Source organism: Myotis davidii, unplaced genomic scaffold (genome assembly GCF_000327345.1).
Source record: "Myotis davidii unplaced genomic scaffold, ASM32734v1 scaffold169, whole genome shotgun sequence".
NCBI lineage: Eukaryota > Metazoa > Chordata > Mammalia > Chiroptera > Vespertilionidae > Myotis > Myotis davidii.
In genome coordinates, this window is record NW_006383005.1 from 732675 (window position 1) to 753305 (window position 20631).

Genomic DNA, 20631 nt, shown 5'->3' on the forward strand with positions numbered 1-20631 from the left:
CTGTACACACACACACACACACACACACACACACACACACACATACACCCTCACACATACCCACACACCCCCCACACACAAACTCATTCCTTTATGTGGTGATGTCAGAATGTTCCAAACTCCTGACCATAGGTGCAAGGAATCAAAGCAACGAAGAGTTTTAGAGAAGGAACTCCGATTTTCAGCTCAGTGCTCCTCCCCCACTACGTTACCCAGGTCTTCCAGAACTCGGGGCCCTATAGGGGCTCTCAGAGAGACTGAAGTCAGGTGGAGAGATGCAGCCAGCTCTGCAGGAGGAAGGCTTGACCAAAGAGGGGGGCAGGACTTGGGTCTTGAGGAATGAATAAAAGTTTGCCAAGAGGAAAATTGGGATGAGTGGGGAAGGGTCAAATGTGAACTCACAGGGGCATGAAAGACCCCGGCCAATCTTCCCTTCTGCCCGGAGCAGAGAGCACAGAGGGCAGAGGGGCAGTGCTCAAAGGGTGGCTGTCGTGGCATCATGAGAGAGGAACCCAGACTGCTGTTTCCAGAGACACGGTGGACCAGGGCCCTGCCAATCATCCTGCCGACAACAACTTAAAATACTGGATACGGTATTGAACGTATGGTCCCGAATGCACCCACAAGCTGGCAGGATGTGACCAGTACTGAGGTTCGGTACTCAGGGAGGCCAGATGCTGAGAGATGCGCAGAGTCCTGACACAGGCTTCGGTGCAATGGAGTGCAGCTTTCTGAGGTTTGGGGGCTACAGGGCCAGAGCATGAGTCCCAGCCCTCCCTCCTGCCAGGGTGAAAAGTCTAATAGGAGACCCCCCAAGAAACTGGGACCCCTCTAAATTCTGAAGTAGGAGTAAACACTAACGCCTTTCCAAACTGCACGGATCCGTCCCAGGCTGGCAAAGGGTGTTTGATTGCAGCCCACACTCCTACCCTCCAGTGGCCTGGAAAACCTCCAGCCAAGGATTCTTTCAGAAGTGGTCTCGACTGGCAGTGCCCTCAGGTGCCCGACAAACGCAAAACCAAGCCAGGAAGCCAGGCTTTTCTTTTGTTCCCCACGTACAGTATCTGAGTTTCCTGACCAGTGTGCCCCAGAGAGCCTCGGGCTGCAGCTGGGACACAGCTGTGCAGGGACTGGCCCAGTGCAGCCTGGCTGGCCGAGGGCAGCTGGAACCCCGTGGGCCTCTCACCATCAGCCTGGGCAGCCTCAGACACTTGCCAGCGTGAAAAGGCTTGGGAAGCCCTGAGCGGGATGCCGGGAGCCTTGGAAAGACTTTATGCACGGGAGGGAACAGGCCTGATGGCACAAAAGCTGCTCTGGCAACTGCACGGGGAGGGCCATGGGGAGCTGGGTATCGCTCTGAGAGAGGGGACACCTGGGATTCAGGCATGGGGAAGCGGGTGCATTTCCCACTGCTCTGCAGAGCTCCTGGGCATGGCGAGGCTGGGCCCTGTGTGTGCGACCTCCTGAGCACACGCCATTGGACCTTCACCTACAGGCCGAACAACTCACTGGGCTGTAGGTACACTGGAGGGACAGGAAAGTGGAGAAATGAGCCAGGGCAAGGTTGCTGGGGAGAAACAGCCTGCCCTGCCCCTTTTCTGGGCGGCTGGGGTGGACACAGAAACAAGGGGCCTTTTTCTTGGGGATTTTCCCAGCCCTTCATTCACATTCATCCAATTCTATGGGAGAAAGTTCTGCGCTAGCCGGTTTGGTGCAGTGGATAGAGTGTCAGCCTGTGGACTGAAGGGTCCTAGGTTCAATTCCAATCAAGGGCACAAGCTCATGTTGCATGCTTGCTCCCCAGTAGGGGGCATGCAGGAGGTAATCAATCAATGATTCTCTCTCATCATTGATGTTTCTATCTTTCTCTCCCCCTCTCTTCTTCTCTGAAATCTATAAAGATATATATTTTTTAAAAAAGTTCTTCTATCTCTCCATCTACCTCTGATGCAGCCCGAGCCAAGATCCCGCCACCCAGCCACCTCACCCCATCTTTCCCCACTCGCTTCTTCATAGCTGGTTACTGAGCACAGCTGTGCTGGACATGGACCAACTCACCCCTGGGCCTGGGAGCTCGCAGTCAGCCGAGGAGGCAGGCTCACCAAGAGACCATTCCAGGACAGAGGGACAGTTCCTGAGTGCTGACCAGGGCTGGGCGCCTCCTAGCACTATTTCAAAACCCGGCCTCTGAGGGTGCTCTGGAAAGGGGGCTGGGCTGGGAGGTCAGAGCCCTGGTCCTAGTTCCAGCTCTGGCATGAAGACTTTGGGCATTTGTGCAATGCCTGGTCCTTTCCTGGGCCTCAATTTCCCATCTGTTTAATGGGTATAAACAGGAGTGGGTATTACTGAGTGCTTAACATTCCCCAGGCACTGTGCTAAGTGCTTTACATGGATTATGTCACGTGGCTCTTCACTTCTGACTTAATGAATTCATCTGCGGAAAGCATTTAGCACAGTGACTGGCATCAAGTAGGCACTCACTACTAGCATCACCATTTTACAGACCAGGAAACCGAGGCACAGATTAATTCGCCTAAGGCAACAGAGTCAGAGGCAGAACAGGGGTTTGAACCATGTGACCTGGCCTCAGTGTTCAGGGGCCCATATTCACAGTGCACTGTCCTCTTGGGGATACTGCCCCGGCCACTAGGGCCTGGAGGCTTCTGGAGTGATCTCAGGGAGGTCACCCCAGGTCAGGACAGGGAGTGCCAGGAGGCTCCAAAGGCTTGGATTACATTTATTCCAAATGCAAACAGTTTACACAGCCCAGGTGCCGCCTGGCCGGCTTCTGAAGCACAATCAGCCAGGTGCTTTGCTCCGCACCAGCCAGTGCGGAAAGGCCTCTTCCTGGGAGAGCTGAAGGCTTAGAGGCTGGTGCCAAGTGGGACACGGCAGCAGGTGGGAGACTCTGGAGAGAGGGCAGAGTTGTCATAACAATAAGGCTGGCCCTACCACCCTACACACACATGCGTTACAACCTGGGGCTGGATTTTGTGCCCGTTTGTCATTTGCTGGGACTGAGGAGAAAGGGGAGGAGGAGCCAGTTGGTCTCGATGGCCTTTCTGGGGCTCCCACAGAATGCGCCGCTGCTGCTGCTGCCCCTTTCCCACCCGGAGAGTTCCTGGAAGGCAGGGCCCCTGGGCTGACGGATGGGCTCACTGCCCAGCCTCCCCTCTGGTCTCCCGTCTCCCAGCCTGCACTCGGCTCTCCTTCCTCCCACCATGGCCTCGGTGATCACACACAGGTCTGACCCTGTCACTCCCCTGCTTAAAAGTCATCCAAGTCTCCCCACTGCTCTCCGGATAAAGTGCCCTCTCATGGTCTGGCATTCAAGGCCCTTCCGGGTCTGGGCCTTGTTTTCCCTCCATGAACCTGAGCTTCTGCTCCAACAAGCTCTTTGCATTTTCATGAAACATTGTGTGTGTGTATACATGTGTGTATGCATGTGTGTATGTGTGCACACATGTGTATACATGTATGTGTGTGTGTACACCCTGTGCATGGGCTTGCTTCTAGACTCTGGGCTCCTGCTCTGCCCCCTGCCTGGGAAGCCCATCCCTAGTTGCCGGCTCACCCTTGAAGACCCAGCACAAATGCCAGGTCCTGTGAAGCCTCTGCATCTCCTTCCATCCTTGTCTGTGTGTGTGGGGACCACTTCTCCTGCCCAGAAGCACCCTGGGAATTCCTGAGTTATTTCCTTTGGCATCTCTCCTGCGCGGGCAGCTGGGGCCAGTTCTGCTTCCCCTGTGGGCACTGGCACATGGCTGGACCCAGACTGGCAATGAAAGCTTATTGAGAGAATAACGTTCTAGCTCTGCCAACAGGAGACAGACGGACAGACAGATGCACCAGAGAGTGAGAACATTCCGAGTTGGGGAGTGTGACAGGCACACAGAGACAGGGAAGGGCAGAGAGCCCATGAGAGGTAGAGGGAGCAGCCAGAGGCCTGACCCACCTGGCTTTTGTCCAGAGCCTCCTGGACCACCCGGGTTGCGCAGCCTGCGTGGCAGGGGGTGAGGTACTCCACACGGGTGCTGGGGTCGCAGACCGGGTTGAAGTCATCCGGAGGGCAGGCGCAGGGCTCCATGCAGCCTGGGAAGGACTCCAGTCCAGGCTGGGACCTGGTGCAAGAGAAGGCCAGAGGGTTGGCCTGGCTCTCCCTCCCTCAGGCCACAAACCAGAGCTACCTCAGCCCTCAGCCTGGCTCCCCACTGAGAGAGCCGTGGCCAGAGATGTCCACCCCATGGGGGTCCTACGCTGCCCGGGCTGCCCCATGATGTGTGGAGGTGACCGCCTTGCAGTGGAGGCATGCGGGCAGGAAGATGGCAAGGAGCTCCAGGGCCTCCCGATGGGGAGGTGGGGAGCAGAGGGGACCAGAGGCCTCTGGACTCCTCCCGCCCCGAGAGCCGATGCTGTTTGAACAGCTTCTGTGAACATCTCTGCTCTTGGGGGTCCTTCTTTAGGGAACATGAGATAAATGCCTCCTAGAACCTAGTCTCAGGTGAAAAGCGCTTTTTTCTCGATGTAACTGGATTACTTCTTGTTCTTGGAAAATTTGAGTTGTGTGTGTGGAACTCGGGACACCTGACTAGCTGTGGGGTCTCTGACCTGCTCCTGCCTCTCTCTGGGCCTCAGTTTCTCTTTCTGTCACCTTGACTGAGGATCCCCCACCCCATCACCATTCTCCAGTCTCAGACCTCGCAAAACTCTCACTACCCTATCTAGGGCACATGGTATGTCCGACCTGCCTTCCCTCAGAGATTCAGTCCCCAAATCCCAGGAGAGCCCCACTCTAGTCAGCCAGGGCAAGATGGGGCAGGAGACGAGGAGAGAGGCGGTCCCAGGGGCAAGTCACCCGGGAGGAGCAGAGGTGCCCTGGGACTCAAATGTGAGCTGGCATCACAGCTTGGAGGGAGGAAACCTGCCAAAGAGCCAATGGCCCGCTGAGAGCAGGAGTCCAGCGGGGCGGCTGGAGGTGCTGTGGGCCGGGGGTGGTGCAGGCAGAGGCCCAGGCAGCGATTGGTGTCATTAGTTGGGCTGAAGTATGAGAAATTCTGTTCAATTTGCTCCCTTGGTCCAGAAAGGCTTCTTCAATGAATTAGAACCCAAAGTTCAGTGAGTAAATTGCAAGAATATAGCCCTAGCCTGTTTGGCTCAGTGGATACAGCGACGGCTTGCAGACTAAAGGGTCTCAGGTTCAATTCCGGTCAAGGGCACATGCCCCGGTTGTGGGCTTGATCCTCCCAGTAGGGGGCGTGCAGGAAGCAGCCAATCAATGATTCTCATCATTGATGTTTCTATCTCTCTCTCTCTCTCTTCCTCTCTGAAATCAATAAAAAATATTTTTTTAAAAAAGAATATGGATGAGAACACAGGTGAGGTGAGATGTCAGAGTTAAGGTGAGAGGGAGAAGAAAAGAGAAATAAGTTATGTGGTATAGGCTTTTAAAAAAATCCTCACTTGAGGACATGCAGCAAGAGACAGGGAAGGAGGGAGAAGGGAGGGAGGGAGGGAGGGAAGGAGGGAGGAAGAGGGGGAAAGAGGGAGAGAGGGAGAGAGGAAGAGGGAGAGAGAAAGAAACATCCATGTGAGAGAGAAACATTGATCAGTTGGCTGTCGCATGCTCCCAAACTGGGGATCAAATCTATGACCGAGGTATGTGCCCTAACGGGGAATTGAACGGGCAACTTTTTGGTGCACAGGATGATGCTCAACCAACTGAGCCATTGCAGTGGGGATAGGCCAGTTTAAAAAAGAAAATATATATGTGGTAACATATTCATTTACTTTTTATTCCAAAAATCAATTCACCCAGGGCCTGGCTGAAGCCCTCTTGCTGGGCTCTGCACACAGAAGGCCGCACCCTGGATACCAGAGATGCCTCCCTGGGGAAGGAGAAGGGAAGGGAGGAGGGAAAGGAGATGGGGAGAGGTCAGTGAGGTGGGACCTGGGACAAGGAGGCCAGGACTGAGCATTTCTGGAGCCTGAGCGGAGTCCCCACCCACTCCTGCCACACAGGAGCCCCAGGTGCAGAAAGCTGGCGCCCAGGGGAGGGAGCCGATGCCTGGGAGAGGCAGGAACAGAGAAAGTTGGGGAATTCTAGCTGAGCGTCAGGCCAGCCAAAGCCTGGAACAGTTCCTAGGAAAAAATGAGATCATCCTGGAGAAGAGGCAGCTGTGTAACTTCCAGCATCCTCTCCAAGCTGCTCCCGTGGGGAGAAGGTATGTGTATGGGGGCGGTTTCCAGTTTGGGGCTATTATAAATAACGTGGCTTATCATTTCTCTTTGGGTTGATTCCTAGGAGTGAAATTACTGGGTCTTACTGTACATGCACATTGAGTCTGTTAAAAAATGGTCAGTTTTCCAGAGTGGCTGTATCACGATTGGGGGGGGGGGGCCAGAGAGGGAAGAGGAGAGTCCTCAGAGGATTTCCTGCTGGGGCTGCAGGCAGATGCTGCCCCACAGACGTGAAAAAAGAATTCTGGAATTTCAGGGCCATGGAACAACAGAATTTAGCTCCCAGGCTCAAAAACCAAGAATCTCCGAGGTCTCCAGGGCAACCCCTTCCCAAAGTATAAGTCTCCTCTGCAGGGTCCCTGATAGGGGCCTCTCAGCCCCTGGTCACCCCCTTCTCCCCCTCGCCCCCAGGATGGAGAGCCTGCTCCCTCCTGTGTAGGCCTTTCCTCTGCCGGGGAGCAAAGCCTTCCTTAGGCTGAGCTGGGTCCTGCTCCTCTGGGGCGCCCACCTCCACTGGCACACAGCGCTTGTCCACTCTGCAGACGCCATGCCCACAAGAGGCTTTGCCCTGGTCCAGCCTCCATCCCTCCCCAGGCCTGAGCTCTCAGGCCAGTGCAATTCCTTCCCTCCCTGCCCCTTCTAGTGTGGCCTGACAGGTTCACTGGAGAGGCAGGTCCCACTGCTCACAACTGCATCCAGTGGGGAGAGGAGGAGACAGGGACATGGGGGAGGTGAGATTTGAGGTGCCCCACTGGCCTGGCTTGTTTGGGCCACCCCCTTCCTGGTCCCACCCTCTTCCATGCTTTGGTTCCCAGGCTCTCACACATACTCACCCAGGCCGGTGGAAGATGCCTGCAATCTGGTGGGTAGGGCAGCCCATGAAGAAGAGGGGCAGGGTGAAAAGCAGGCAGAACAGCGCCCCCAGCAGGCAAAGGACACTGCAGCGCATGAGACCCAGCTGGAGGCGCTTGACCAGGATGCCCCCCACGACGATGCCCACGATGGCCGAGGGGATGGAGAGACAGCCAATGAGCATGTTGGCATAGGACGCTGTGATGGAAAACTGGCGTTCCAGGAACTTGGGCAGGAAGGTGGCCATGCCTGCCACCATGGACGACACGCACACCTGGGACAGGACCACCAGCAGGAAGATGGGGTGTCGCAGGGTTCGAAGCAGCACCTTGGGGAAGACTGTTGGGGTGAATGGGGAGAAGGTCAGGGTGGGCAGCCACTCATGTCATTCACTTCTGTTCCATCCTGCCCTGTTCAGTTTACACTGTTCCATTCCTTCCATCCCATCTCAGTCCATTTGATTGTTACATTCAATTCTATCCTAGTACATCTGACTCCTTTCCATTTAATTCCAGTTCATTTTTGAAATCCTGTTTCATTTTATTTCATTGAATTACATTGCATTTTATTCAACTGTGTTTCTTTCCACTCCATTCCATTCCATTCAAAATTCTATGCCATGTACTTCTATTCCATACCATCCTATCTGATTCTATTCCATTCATGCCACCCCATCTCATTTCATTCATTCTGCTCTACTTATTCATCTTTTCTTCTTTTCCCCCCACTTGGCCCTTTCCATCCTGTCCTGCTATAGCTCTTTCAAAGCAGCCCAGGCCTTTGCCTTCCCTTCTTTATCCTCAACACGGGACATCTCCTTCCCTGATCTCTCCATCCTTAGTTCATGTTTCTCCAGAACACGCTACCTAACATACTACACGTTTTACTTATTGGACCATTCTGTTGTCACCCATCAGAATGCAAGTTTCATTTAGAGCAGGGATTTTTTGTCTGTTGGGCTAATTGCCGAATTTCCAGAGCCTGGGGCACAGTAAGCATGTTGGCATGAATGAGGGCATGAATGAATGGACATACAGACTAACATGTGGTCAAATGTCAAAATGTTGGGGCGGATCTGAGACCTCCAGGTAAGGTGAAACCTGAGCAGGCTGGGTGCTGGGCGGCTTGGTGGGGGGGTGGGGGCGGGCAGGGCCTGAGGAATGGGAGGGTCTGGAGAGGTTGGGTGAGAAAGAAAAGGAATTCCTAATAGGGGCACCGCAGGGGCCAAGGCCTGGAGGCAGGAAGAGAAGCGATGAGCTCCCAGTCTCCTGCTGGCTCCTAAACTGGCGCCTGGGTACAGGTTTCCTCACTGCAAGTCTGCTAAACGGAGGGCACCTGACACTGGGGGAGCCCAAGCTCTGGCTTCAGGCCTTTGTCAGCAGGGGCCGCCAAGGTCCAGCCAAGAAGGCTTGTGTTCTGACAGGAGTGACTCTCTCCACTAACAACACAAGAGGAAGAGGTGTGTCCGCCTGCAGGTGAGATGGAGAGAGGAGGAAAGGCCTTTCTAAGAAGAGGTATCAGAGGAACAAACCACTTGCCAGACCGGGCTGGTCGGGAAACATGACCATGGGGCTTCTCTGGGCCCAGTGGGCGGGGAGCGTCCCTTCAGTTCCTGCAGCAGCAGGGCCAGGGCCTCTGTCACGGGAGATTTCTGCCTGCCTCAGAGCAGGGCCAGAGCCAAACCAGCTGGTTCCCTAGCCCCCCAGGGAAGGCCTGGAGCTGTCTTCAGGGGAGCCAAACAGTCTGGGCAGGGGAGGTGGGAGCAGGGGCTGTGGAATTCCCCTTCATCCATGTCCCAGGCCTGCCTCCTGTCCCCCATCCCTTGTCACATACAGAGAAGAGTCAGCCAGGATTCGAAGCAGGGACTTGTGATGCCAGGCCTTTGGCTCCAGCCTCCCTTCCTCCCTCCCACCCACCCTCCCTCCCTCCCCCAGTTTGGCTGGAGAGGCTGGGGCAAGTCTATAAGTTGCTGGGGGTTTCCTGACTCAGTATAAGGGCCATTCTCCCTTCTCCCCCTCCCCACCCCATTCCTGGGCCTCTGGCTGCCTGACTCCACCTACTATCAGTGGTTCTCAACCTTCTGGCCCTTTAAATACAGTTCCTCATGTTGTGACCCAACCATAAAATTATTTTCTTTTTAAATATATTTTATTGATTTTTTACAGAGAGGAAGGGAGAGGGATAGAGAGCTAGAAACATCGATGAGGGAGAAACATCGACCAGCCACCTCCTGCACACCTCCCACTGGGGATGTGCCCGCAACCAAGGCACATGCCCTTGACCGGAATCAAACCCGGGACCCCTCAGTCTGCAGGTCAACGCTCTATCCGAGCCAAACCGGTTAGGGCGTAAAATTATTTTCGTTGCTACTTCATAACTATAATGTTGCTACTGTTATGAATCGTAATGTAAATATCTGATATGCAGGATGTATTTAGGTGACCCCTGTGAAAGGGTCATTTGACCCCCAAAGGGTCGTGCACCACAGGTTGAGAACCGCTGTAACTTTCCATTCCATTCTCCTGTGCTAATCACTGCAGTGCCCATTCGCTATCTCCAGCATCGGCAGCCTGGTCCTAGAACAGATGGAAAATTCTTGAAGGGCACTTAGACAGGGTGCCTGAAGGGAAACCCCAGGGTCCATCTCCAGCTCAGAAGGGTGTCTGATCCATTCGGCAGAGGCTTCCCTTGGCTTAGCACAATGTCTCCCCATCAGACCAGCCAGGCCTCTCTCCACTCAGAGGCTACGTCTGCCTTATCAGAAAGGGCTTCCCACAGCTCAGAGCCCAGGTACCCCTCTCAAATAGAACAGCCTCCCACCACCACCCAGTTTAGGGACTGTGTTTCTTCCACTCGCCAGAGACTTCCCTTAACTCAAGGACAGTGTCTCCTCCATCAGACAAGGGCCTCCTCCATTAGACAAGGTAGGTGGGTTCTCCCTCCATTCAGGGATTATGTATCTGCCATTGGACAGGGACCTCCCCCATCACAGACACTTGTCTCTCCCCTCAGCCAGGGCCTCTCCGCCTCAGGGACTATGTCTCCCCTATCAGACAGGGGACTTCCTTAGCTCAGGGACTGTCTTCCCCCAAGAGTTGAGGGCTCCTCCAACTGGGAGACCATGGTTCCTCCTCCCTCTGCTTCTCCATGGTTCCAGGGGGTCAAGGCCAAGACTCAGGGTCACACTGGTCCCTCGGGAGCTCCGCAGAAGGCCGAGCAGCTTGTGTAGAAGTTAAAACTACCAGAGACAAGCTGGCCCCAGACACCCACTCCAGTTTCAGTGACTGGCTCCAACTTCTCCCTGGGCAGGAGCCAAAGCAATGATTAATAAGCTCCCCCAAGGAGCAGCGTGCCAGTGCCCCCAGCAGCTGAGGGTGAGCTGAGGCTAAGGAGCCAAGGCCCCTCCCTCTAGGCCCGGCTCAAAGGGGTCCACGCCCCCTTTCCCCGGGATCCTGGAGAACTGGGGGCTAAATGACTGATATTCCCAACATCATGTCTTAGGAAACGTTTCCCAAGGATTGGGCTTAATTAAATTCCTATTGCAAAAGTCCTTAGTGGGAACATGATGTAAATCCTGTGGTTATCACCCCCTTAAACCACAAGCAGCTTGATTTATTGTCCCAGGATACAGTCAGAATAATACCAGTAGTGTAAGGAGTGATACTTGAAATAATAATTGTACCTTATATAAGTAGAGTTTTAAAAAAAATAATATACAAAGGGCTTTCCATTCATCATCCCATTTGATTTTTCTAATAGTCCTTGAGAAAGGATTACAGACCCAATCTTTCAGGTGAGGGAACGCAGGTTAGGGGAGGAAAGGAACTTCCATAAGACTGTGCCCTGGTCAGTGGTGGGGCCTCCAATCCAGGTCTCTGACCTGACGCCCAGGGCTGTACAAGAGCCTGGCTCACAGCAGACAGTCAGTGGTCATGGGATCAGAATCTCCAGAGGATGGCCTGGTTACAACAAGGACCCTGGTTACCGATCAACTGAGCTCATAGTCTCAGGATCAGGGTGGCATGGATCTTAGATCATTGAATCTACCCCTCACCTCCCCCCACCCCCCGCCCAATGCACAGATGGGAAAACCAAGGCCCAGAGAGGAGCAATCGCCCAGGACAAAAGTCCAGGTTTCTGTACTTTAGCCCAGAGCTCCCTCTACCCATACCACTGCCTGGGAATTTAATATTTACTGAGAGCCCTCTGCTAGTGGGGCTCAGTGGTAGCTGGGAGAGGGGGTCACAGATGACACAGGCACTGGCCTTCAGGAGCTCACTGCTGGGGGAAGGACGGGACCAGTGTGCAGCGCAGATCTGAGCTGATCTGGAAGCCCTAAGGGTTCAGAGAGCCGAGAGGAGGGGAGCCAGGCTAGGAGAGCCAAGGAGAGCAGTGGCACTTGATTTTGACCTAGAGGAACAAGGAAGATTTTGATAGCAATAAAAAATGGTGTTCCAGGCAGAGGGGGTCGTATGAGCAGAGACTCACAAGAAGTGTAGGGTGCTCATGAGAGGCCTATAGGTATGGAAGATGAATCAAGAAAGACAGGAAGGGGCTAGAGCTTGTACAGTCTCAAATGCCCCTCCAGCTCTACCTCCACATAGTCCTGCCTGAGCTCACCTACCTTTGATGAACTGGACCACGGTCAGGTCTGGTGCAATCTGGGCGAGGCCATCCTGCTTCTTTGGGGACTCCTCAGGGGTCCGCTCAGAGGAGTCTTTACCCTGGGAAGACACAACCAAGGGGGTCAGCTGGACAAGACATCCTGCTCAGAGATGCTTGTGGGCTGGGGAAGGGAACTCTGGGAGAGGAGGGGGTGGGGGTTTGTCACCTCCTCAGGAGCAACAGGGGCCAGCAGTGATCTATTTGTTCTTGGCCCTATAAATACATAACAAGTGTTTTTTCTCTCTGTATGTGTTTTTAAGAAAACAGATTTTATCGCCCAGCAATTAAAAGTATTCAAACATGTATTTTCTACGTAATTTATTGTGAGGTGACCAATGTTAAATAAAATATTAATTTTCATCATTTGCTTCAACTCATGACTCCTTGACTAATTCTTTGTTTTTCCTTCCAAAATGTCAATGCCACACCTCTGAGGCAATGAAGAATTTTTAAACACCACAGCTGAGAACTTGAATATTCATTCATCTGCAATTACCTATATGCTTGTTACATGCAATTGTGCTTCTAGTGGTTTAGTCATTTTCTATGATAAGTTTTTGGAAAACATTCATCAAAACAAGTAGTTTTGAAAGAATGGATGAAATTCCAGTGGTCAAACTTTGTCTTCACCATCATTAACATCATCATAATCACCAACATTACCATGAAAATTACCACCATCACTATAGTCATCATTAGTATTCCCATCATCTTAAAAATCTCCCCATTCACATCACCAATATCATCATGAATAAATGACCAATATTGTCCTAATTATTATCATTGTTTCTGTCATAGTCACCCACCACCAGCACAATCATTATCATCATCACTGTCACCTGACACTTCAGAATCACTAATGAAATCATGACTCTAAGAATCACCAATACCATTATCACTGTCTCTAATATCATCATTATCCCTGCCACTGTCTTTATTGCCATCAGCATCACCAACCTCTATCTGAACTTAGCACCACACCGCTACCTTCAGTTATTATATCACTCCTGGCTACCATCACTTGGAAAGTCACCATAGCAAGAGCCTCCAGTGACCTATGCCTTCCTAGAGGTTGGGGTTGGTTGGGCCTACTGGCTAATCTGTCCTATACTGGCTGCCGTGAGAAGAAGAGAAGAGGGTTGGGGGAGACAAGAGGCAACAGCTCCTCTCCTCTCAGATGAGTCAGGCCACACTTGGAGAGGGTTGCTCAACTCTACCCTCACACTATGGGGACTCAGGGACACCCTGGAGTGTGACCTCCCAGCTGTGTGAGGGTGGCCTACAAAATAGGTCTTTTATCCTGGGAAGGAAGAGACACCGGGCCACAATCACGTCTTCTGATTGTCAGAAGGGAGGGAGGAAATTATGATAATGATTAATGGTTACTAAGCACCTGTTATAAGCCCGGTGCTATTCTAACAACTAATGCATTAACTCATTGAAACCTCACAGCAAACTTCTGAAGTAGGCACCATTATAATCCCTATTTTTAGGGGACAAAATGGAGACACAGACAGATAAAGTAACTTGCTTTGTCCCACAACTAGTAAGTGATCTGGCTATGGTTTGAACTCAGGCAGCTCGACTCCAGAGCCTCTATGTCTATGCACTTGGCTGGTTCACCCTGAGCAAAGGGGGACCAAGGTCACTGAGTGCTGAGTATTCTACCCGCCTTGCTCTAATGTGATATTTTCTTGCAGGTATTATTATTGTGCACAGTTTTTAGATGAAGAAATGTAATCTTGGAGAAGTTTCTACTGGCACAGGCTCATTCGAATGTAAGTGACCTAGTGGGTCTGAATTCACTCCATTTTTCTATGCAGCCTAAGGCCAGAATTAGCAGCAACATGTTCTATGGAGGAAGACTGAAGCCCAATAGAAAGAGCACTTTGGAGGAGGCTGCCCTGGGAGGAAGTGAGTTCCCCATAACTAGAAGCATGCAAGCAGAGGCTGGCTTCGCCTTGGTCCCTGCGGGAGGAGGGCAGGTTGGGCTGGAAAACTTACCTGGGGGTCCTCTGGTTCTGCCTCTTATGGACAAAAAAGAGGTTGGGTAATAAAACTGACAAGTGCAGTGATGGAAAAGAACCTCACAGGATGATCTGATCATAAATTTCTAACTGGGCAGGTCATGTGAGGAGTCACATCCCAGGCCTCTGACATTTATAGTGAAAGATTTATCTCTGCTTTAAGCAGGTCCTGTCCATTGTTCTTGCGCATCTAGGCTAACACACCTTTGAAATGCCAGAGCGATCCTCCTTTCCAGACCCCTCAGAGACATCCTCCAGAGAACCTATATCTTAACTATGCTATCCCTTGCTTTCTCCCACCTTCATTGCTCCCTGACTCCAAATGTATAAAGAAAACTGCAGAACTGTCATTCTCCGGAGCATTTGAAATCTTGCTTCCCAGCCACTGTCATCAGTTTGGTTCACATAAATCATACAAAGCTCTTCTCTCCCCACGGAGCCTTTGTCCCCACAGGTCTCACCCTTCGGTCTGGGTCTAACACTTTCTCTTTCCTTTCTCACCTTTTTTTATGTTTAAGGGAGCCACTGGAGGCAAATACTGAATTTTCCCACATTTCAGAACCTCATGCCCGCCCCTGGGGGCGCTGTTCCAGTCTTCTCCCACCTGGCTCCCAGGTGCTGGTTGGCTCCAGACTGGCCTCGCCCAGCAGGGAAATCCATTCAAACATCAATTCCTGCGTTTTCCCCTCTTGGGCTTTTCCTTTCTCCTCTCTTTTATTTCAGCAGGTAGCAAGGGCTCGGGTGTCCTGGCTAAAGGGAAGGTTTGCGGCAGGACAGAAAGCAGTCCTCCATCGCTTTCAGATTTTCCTTCCTTGCCTTTGTTCCCAAAGCCTGAGGCCATTGAAAAAGTATGCTGGGTGTTGTGTATGTATGTGTGTGTGTGTGGGAGGAGGGAGGGTGCAAGGAGAAGGAGAGGCCTTTGGGAATGAGGGGTGAAGGGGTGGGGTCAGGCAGTCTGTGGGTTCCATGAGCAACAGAGAACGGTTTACCTCGAGGGGGCAGGCTGCAGGCTAACCTGGGGAGGCTGGGCTCCCTTGTCCTCAGCTGCACCGACACCTACGCTCCAAGCTTGTGGAGGGGGACCACCTGGGACAGGGTGGACTTATGCTGCATTTCTCTCTTTTTTCTTTTTTTCATATATTTTTATTGATTTCAGAGAGGAAGGGAGAGAGAAAGAGAGAAACATCAATGATGAGAGAGAATCATTGATTGGCTGCCTCCTGCACACCACCTGCTGGGGATCAAGCCTGCAACCCGGGCATGTGCCCTTGGCCGGAATCGAACCTGGGACCTTTCAGTCTACAGGCCACCGCTCTATCCACTGAGCCAAACCGGCTAGGGCTGAGATTGCATTTCTTTCTGATCTGGCAGGATGGGCGTTCCATGTGAAAGTTAAGTTAATTTTCAGAGAAAATAAAGAAGTGTTTATACTTGGTATGAGTCGAAGCTTGTTCATGATCCCTCCCCTGCTAGTCTCTGAGATCTGCAAGAGCCCACTCCCGCCCCAGGGGCACACTGTCCCGCCTTCTTCCACCTGCTCCCTGGTGCTGGTTGGCTCAAGACGGGCCCTCAGGGACCCTGTTCTCTGTCAAAACTCTGGTGCTTGCCCAGCCAGCGTGGCTCAGTGGTTGAGCATCGAACTATGAACTAGAGGTCCTGGTTTGATTCCTGGTCAGGATACATGCCCAGGTTGTGGGCTCGATCCCCACTGGGAGGGCATGCAGGAAGCAGCCAATCAATGACTCTCTCATCATTGATGTTTCTATCTCTCTCTCCCTCTCCCTTCCTTTCTGAAATCAATAAAATAAAAACAACTACAACAACAACCAAAAACCCTTTGGTGCCTAGCCAAAAATAGCAGATATCTGATAAATATAGGAAAGAAGGAATGCAAGAAGTGGTTCCAACAGGTAGTGGGTGTAGCCAATGCCAGGTTCTTGGAAGAAAAACGAGAACATCAGAGATGCTATCATGCTGCGAGTACACTCTTAGACTGCGGCTGGCTCAGAGGGGGGCAGAGGGTCCACACCAAGCACCCAGGGGCCTAGCCAATGGAGATGGCAGGCACACCAGGCCACTGGCTCTGTACGCACGCTCCCGCTCCATCCTCACGGGGACCTGCAGAGGAAGAGACTTAAGCACTCCACACGCAAGCAAACACGCTGCAAGGTTAGGTAACTTGCTCAACACCACACAGCTAGGAAGTGGCAGAACTAAGATCTGAGCTCAAGCCTGCCGAGTAGGAAACTCACGCTTCATCCACTGAGCCCTGTAAGTCAGTCCCTGGTGCAGAACTGGCAGAATTAGGAGGCCCCTTTGTGGTGTGATGTGAAGGAGCCTGAAGTCCTACCTTTCTGTCCTGTTTCTCCTGGTGAGGTATGGTGGGGCTGTTATTCATTTATACCTTAGAGCTGTGCTGTCTGAGCCACCGGCCCACACGGCCCTGAGGACTGGAAATATGGCTAGTCCCATTGGGATGTGACATAAACATAAAAGACACATTGAATGTCACAGCCTTAGCATGAAAATGAAAGAATGGACAATATCTCATTATTAATGTGGACACAAAGGGGCTCTATAATAAAACTGACCCATCCAAGCAACCTCACTGGGTGATCTGATCATAAATTGCTAACTGGGCAGGTCATGGTGGGTAGTCACTCACCAGGCATATAACTTCTTTAGTAAAAGCTTATATATGCCTTAACCAAGTTCTGCCCATGTTTCTGTTCATCTAGGTCAGCGGTTCTCAACCTGTGGGTCACAACCCCTTTGGGGGTCGAATGACCCTTTCACAGGGGTTGTCTAAGACATTGGAAAACACATATATAATTACATATTGTTTTGTGATTAATCACTATGTTTTAATTATGTTCAATTTGTAACAATGAAATTGGGGGTCACCACAACATGAGGAACTGTATTAAAGGGTCACGGCATTAGGAAGGTTGAGAACCACTGATCTAGGTTAACACACTTTTGAAAAGCCTTTTATTCAGACTCCTGGGAAGCTTAACCACCCTTAAGGGAGCAAATAATCTCTTTAAAAAAGAAAAATGTTTTCATTGATGAGAGAGAGAGAGAGAGAGAGAGAGAGAGAGAGAGAGAGATTTGATTTGGTTGCCTCCTGCATGCGCGCTGACAGGGAATCGAACCCACAACCTGGGCATGTGCCCTGACCAGGAATCGCCTTTCTGTGTAGGAAATGACACTCAACCAACTGAGCCACACCGGCAAGGGCAAAGGAGCACATAATCTTGTTAACTGTCCTGTAATCCTATCCCACCTTGCTTTCTCCCACCTCCGTGTAATCTTCCTTACATTCCCTCCTTAATTCCAAATGTGTAAAAAATTCCAAAACTGTCATTCTCCAGAGAATTTGAGATCTTGCTTCTCAGCACTGTCATCAGCTGGGCTCAAATAAATACCTAAAAATTCCCTACAGGTTTGAAGTTTCTTATGTTAACATTATTTTTTTATATTTATGATATACTACAATGATAATATTTTAGATGTCGTGGGTTAAATAAAATTTATTATTAGAGAATTATTGATTGTCCAAGAAAATAACATCTACAAAAAAGCAGGTGTAGCCATACTTGTATCTGACAAACGTGATTTCAAGATAACAAAGGTAACAAGAGACAAAGATGGACATTTTATAATGATAAAAAGAACACTACATCGAGAAGACTTAATACTTCTTAATATATACCCAATCAGGGAGCACCAAAATATATAAAACAGAACTAAAGGGTGAAACAGACCAAAACAGTTATAGTTGGGGACCTTAATACTCCATTGATAGCTCTAGATAGACTATCCAAACAGAAAAATCAATAAAGAAATACCAGCCTTAAATGACACTTAGACCTAATGGACATACTTGACCTTTACAGAGCCTTTCGTTCCAGAACATCAGATTGTACATTTTTCTTCAGTGCACATGGAACATTCACAAGGGTAGACCATATGTTGGGTCACAAAACTAGCCTCAACAAATTTAAGAAGATTGAAATTGTATCAAGCATACTGCCTGACCACAATGCTTTGAGATTAGTAATCCACTGCAAAAAGGAAGTAAAGAAACCCACAAGCTGCCTCAAACAGAGTGTCAAACTGCAGCGGGAAGGCGGGGGAGGGTTAGGGGGCGGGAGGTAGGGGGGTAAGAGATCAACCAAAGGACTTGTATGCATGCATATAAGCATAACCAATGGACATAAGACACTGGGGGATGGGGGAGGCTAGGGGACTGTCTTGGGCGGGGGGAAAAAATGGACACATATGTAATACCCTTTGTAATAAATAATAAAAAAAAAACAATAACAGTGAAAAAAAAAAGAAAAAAAAAAGAAACCCACAAATACATAGGGATTCAACAACATACTACTGAAAAATGATTGGGTCAAAGAAGAAATAAAAGATGGGCTCAAAAGGTATATAGAGACAATATGACATTTCTGAAATGCAGCAAAAGCAGTAATAAGTGGGAGTTTATATCATCACAGGCCTATCTCAAGAAACAAGAGAAATCCCAAGTAAGCAACCTAACATTATACCTAAAGAACTAGAAAAGAAGAACAAAAGCAACCCAAAGTCAGCAGGAGTAAGGAAATAATAAAAATTAGAACAGGAATTGAATGAAAGAGAGAACAAAAGACTACAAAAAACTAATACAACAAAGAACTGCTTCTTTGAAAATATTAATAAAACTAATAGACCCTGCCTAGACTCACTAAAGAAAAAAGACTCATATAAACAAAATCAGAAATGAAAGAGAAGTTACCACAGACATTATAGATATACAAGGATCATACTAGAATACTATGAAAGACTATATGCCACCAAATTCAATAACCTAGAAGAAATGGGTAAGTTCCTAGAAATATATAACCTTCCTAGACTGAATCATGAAGAACTGGAAAATCCAAGTAGACCAACAGCGAGTAAATTGAAACAACCATCAAAAACCTCCCAAAAAGTCCAGGACCAGATGGGTTCGCTAGTGAATTCTACCAAACATTCAAACGTACCTATCCCCCTCAAACTCTCAAAAGTAAAGAAGAGGCAATAATCCGTAACACATTTTAAAACCCCAATACCAAAACCTGGCAAGGATAACACAAAAAAAGAAAATTACAGACCAATAACTCTGATGAATACAGATGCAAAAATCTTAAAATACTAGCAAATCAAGTACAACAACACATTAAAAAAATTATACATCATGATCAAGTGGGGCTCATTCCAGGGGCACAAGGATGATCCAACATATGCAAATCGATCAATGTAATTCACCACATTAACAAAAGAAAGGATGAATATCATATGATCTTATCAATAGATACAGAAAAAGCATTTGATAATAACAACACCCATTTATGATTAAAACACACAGTAAAATGGGCATAGAAGGAAAGTACCTCAATATAATAAAGGCCATATATGACAAACCCTCAGCCAATATCATACTCAATGGTGAAAAACTGAAATTATTTCCTCTAAAATCAGGAACAAGACAGGGATGCCCACTCTCAACATAGTTCTTGAAGCCCTCGCCAGAGCAAGCAGGGAAGAGAAGGAAATAAAAGGCATCCAAATTGGGAAGGAAGAAGTAAAAATGTCACTTTTTGCAGAGGACAAGATTCTCTATATAGAAAGTCCTAAAGGCTCCACCAAAATACTATTAGAAGCAATAAACAAACACAGAAAAGTTGCAGGATACAAAACCAATGTACAAAAACTGATTTTTATACTTAGTTCTTATATACAAATGATGAAACTTCAGAAACAGAAATAAAAAAAATATTCTTGTTGCAATTCAACCAAAAGAATAACGTACCTAGGAATAAACTTAACAAAGTGTGGGAGGGACCTATGTACTGAAAACTACAAAGCATTATTAAAAGAGATTGAAAAAGCCGTGGCTGGTGTGACTCAATTGGTTGGAACCTCGTCTGTACACTGAAAGGTGGAGGGTTCAATTCCCAGTGAGGGCACATACCCAGGTTGTGGTTAGATTCCTGGTCAGGATTGTACGGGAGGCAACCAGAGGCAACTGATTGATGTTTCTCTCTGTCTCCCACTCCCTTTCTCTCTATCTAAAAATCAATAATAACATATCCCTGGGTAAGACAGAGAGAGAGAGAGAGAGACACAGAGAGAGAGTGATTGAAAAAGGCATAATGAAATGGAAAGATATTCTGTGTTCATGGACTAGAAGAATCAACAGAGTTAAAATGGCCATTTTACCAAAAGCAATACATAGATTCAATGCAATCCCCATCAAAATCCCAATGTCATTTTTTAAAGAAATAGAACAAAAAAAAGCAATCATCAGATTTGTATGGAGCCACAGAAGACCCAAAGAGCCAAAACAATGCTGAGAAAAAAGAACAAAGCTAGAGGTACCACACTACCTGACTTAAAATTATACTACAGAGCTACGATAGCCAAAACAGCATAGTATTGGCAGAAAAAAAGATACACAGACCAATGGAACAGAACTGAGAGCCTAGAAATAAAACCACACATATATGAGCAAATAATTTTTGACAGAGAAGCCAAAAACACACAATGGAGAAAAGAAGGCCCTGTCAATAAATAGTGCTGGGAAATTGGAAAGCCACATGCAAAAGAATGAAATTAGATTACAGTTCGTCTCCATGTACAAAAATTAATTCAAAATGGATCAAAGACCTAAATACAAAATCTGAAACAATAAGTTATACATAGGTATTAAACTTATGGATCTTGGCCTTAGAGAACATTTTATGAATCTGATCCCAAAAGCAAGGGAAGTAAAGGCAAAAATAAATAAATAAGATTATATCAAACTCAAAAGCTTCTG

General features: G+C 49.1%; 1 protein-coding gene across 1 annotated transcript in view; it reads right to left on the reverse strand.

The window, feature by feature from the left end:
* SLCO2B1 (solute carrier organic anion transporter family member 2B1) overlaps nt 1-20631 on the reverse strand; it is a 58679-nt gene that overhangs the window by 5590 nt on the left and 32458 nt on the right. Inside the window, exons 8-10 of the mRNA XM_006777918.2 lie at nt 11714-11813; nt 7071-7428; nt 3956-4121 (exon numbers count right to left, since the gene is read on the reverse strand). Of these exons, the coding sequence (XP_006777981.1) occupies nt 3956-4121; nt 7071-7428; nt 11714-11813 (624 nt within the window). The remainder of the gene's footprint in view (nt 1-3955; nt 4122-7070; nt 7429-11713; nt 11814-20631) is intronic.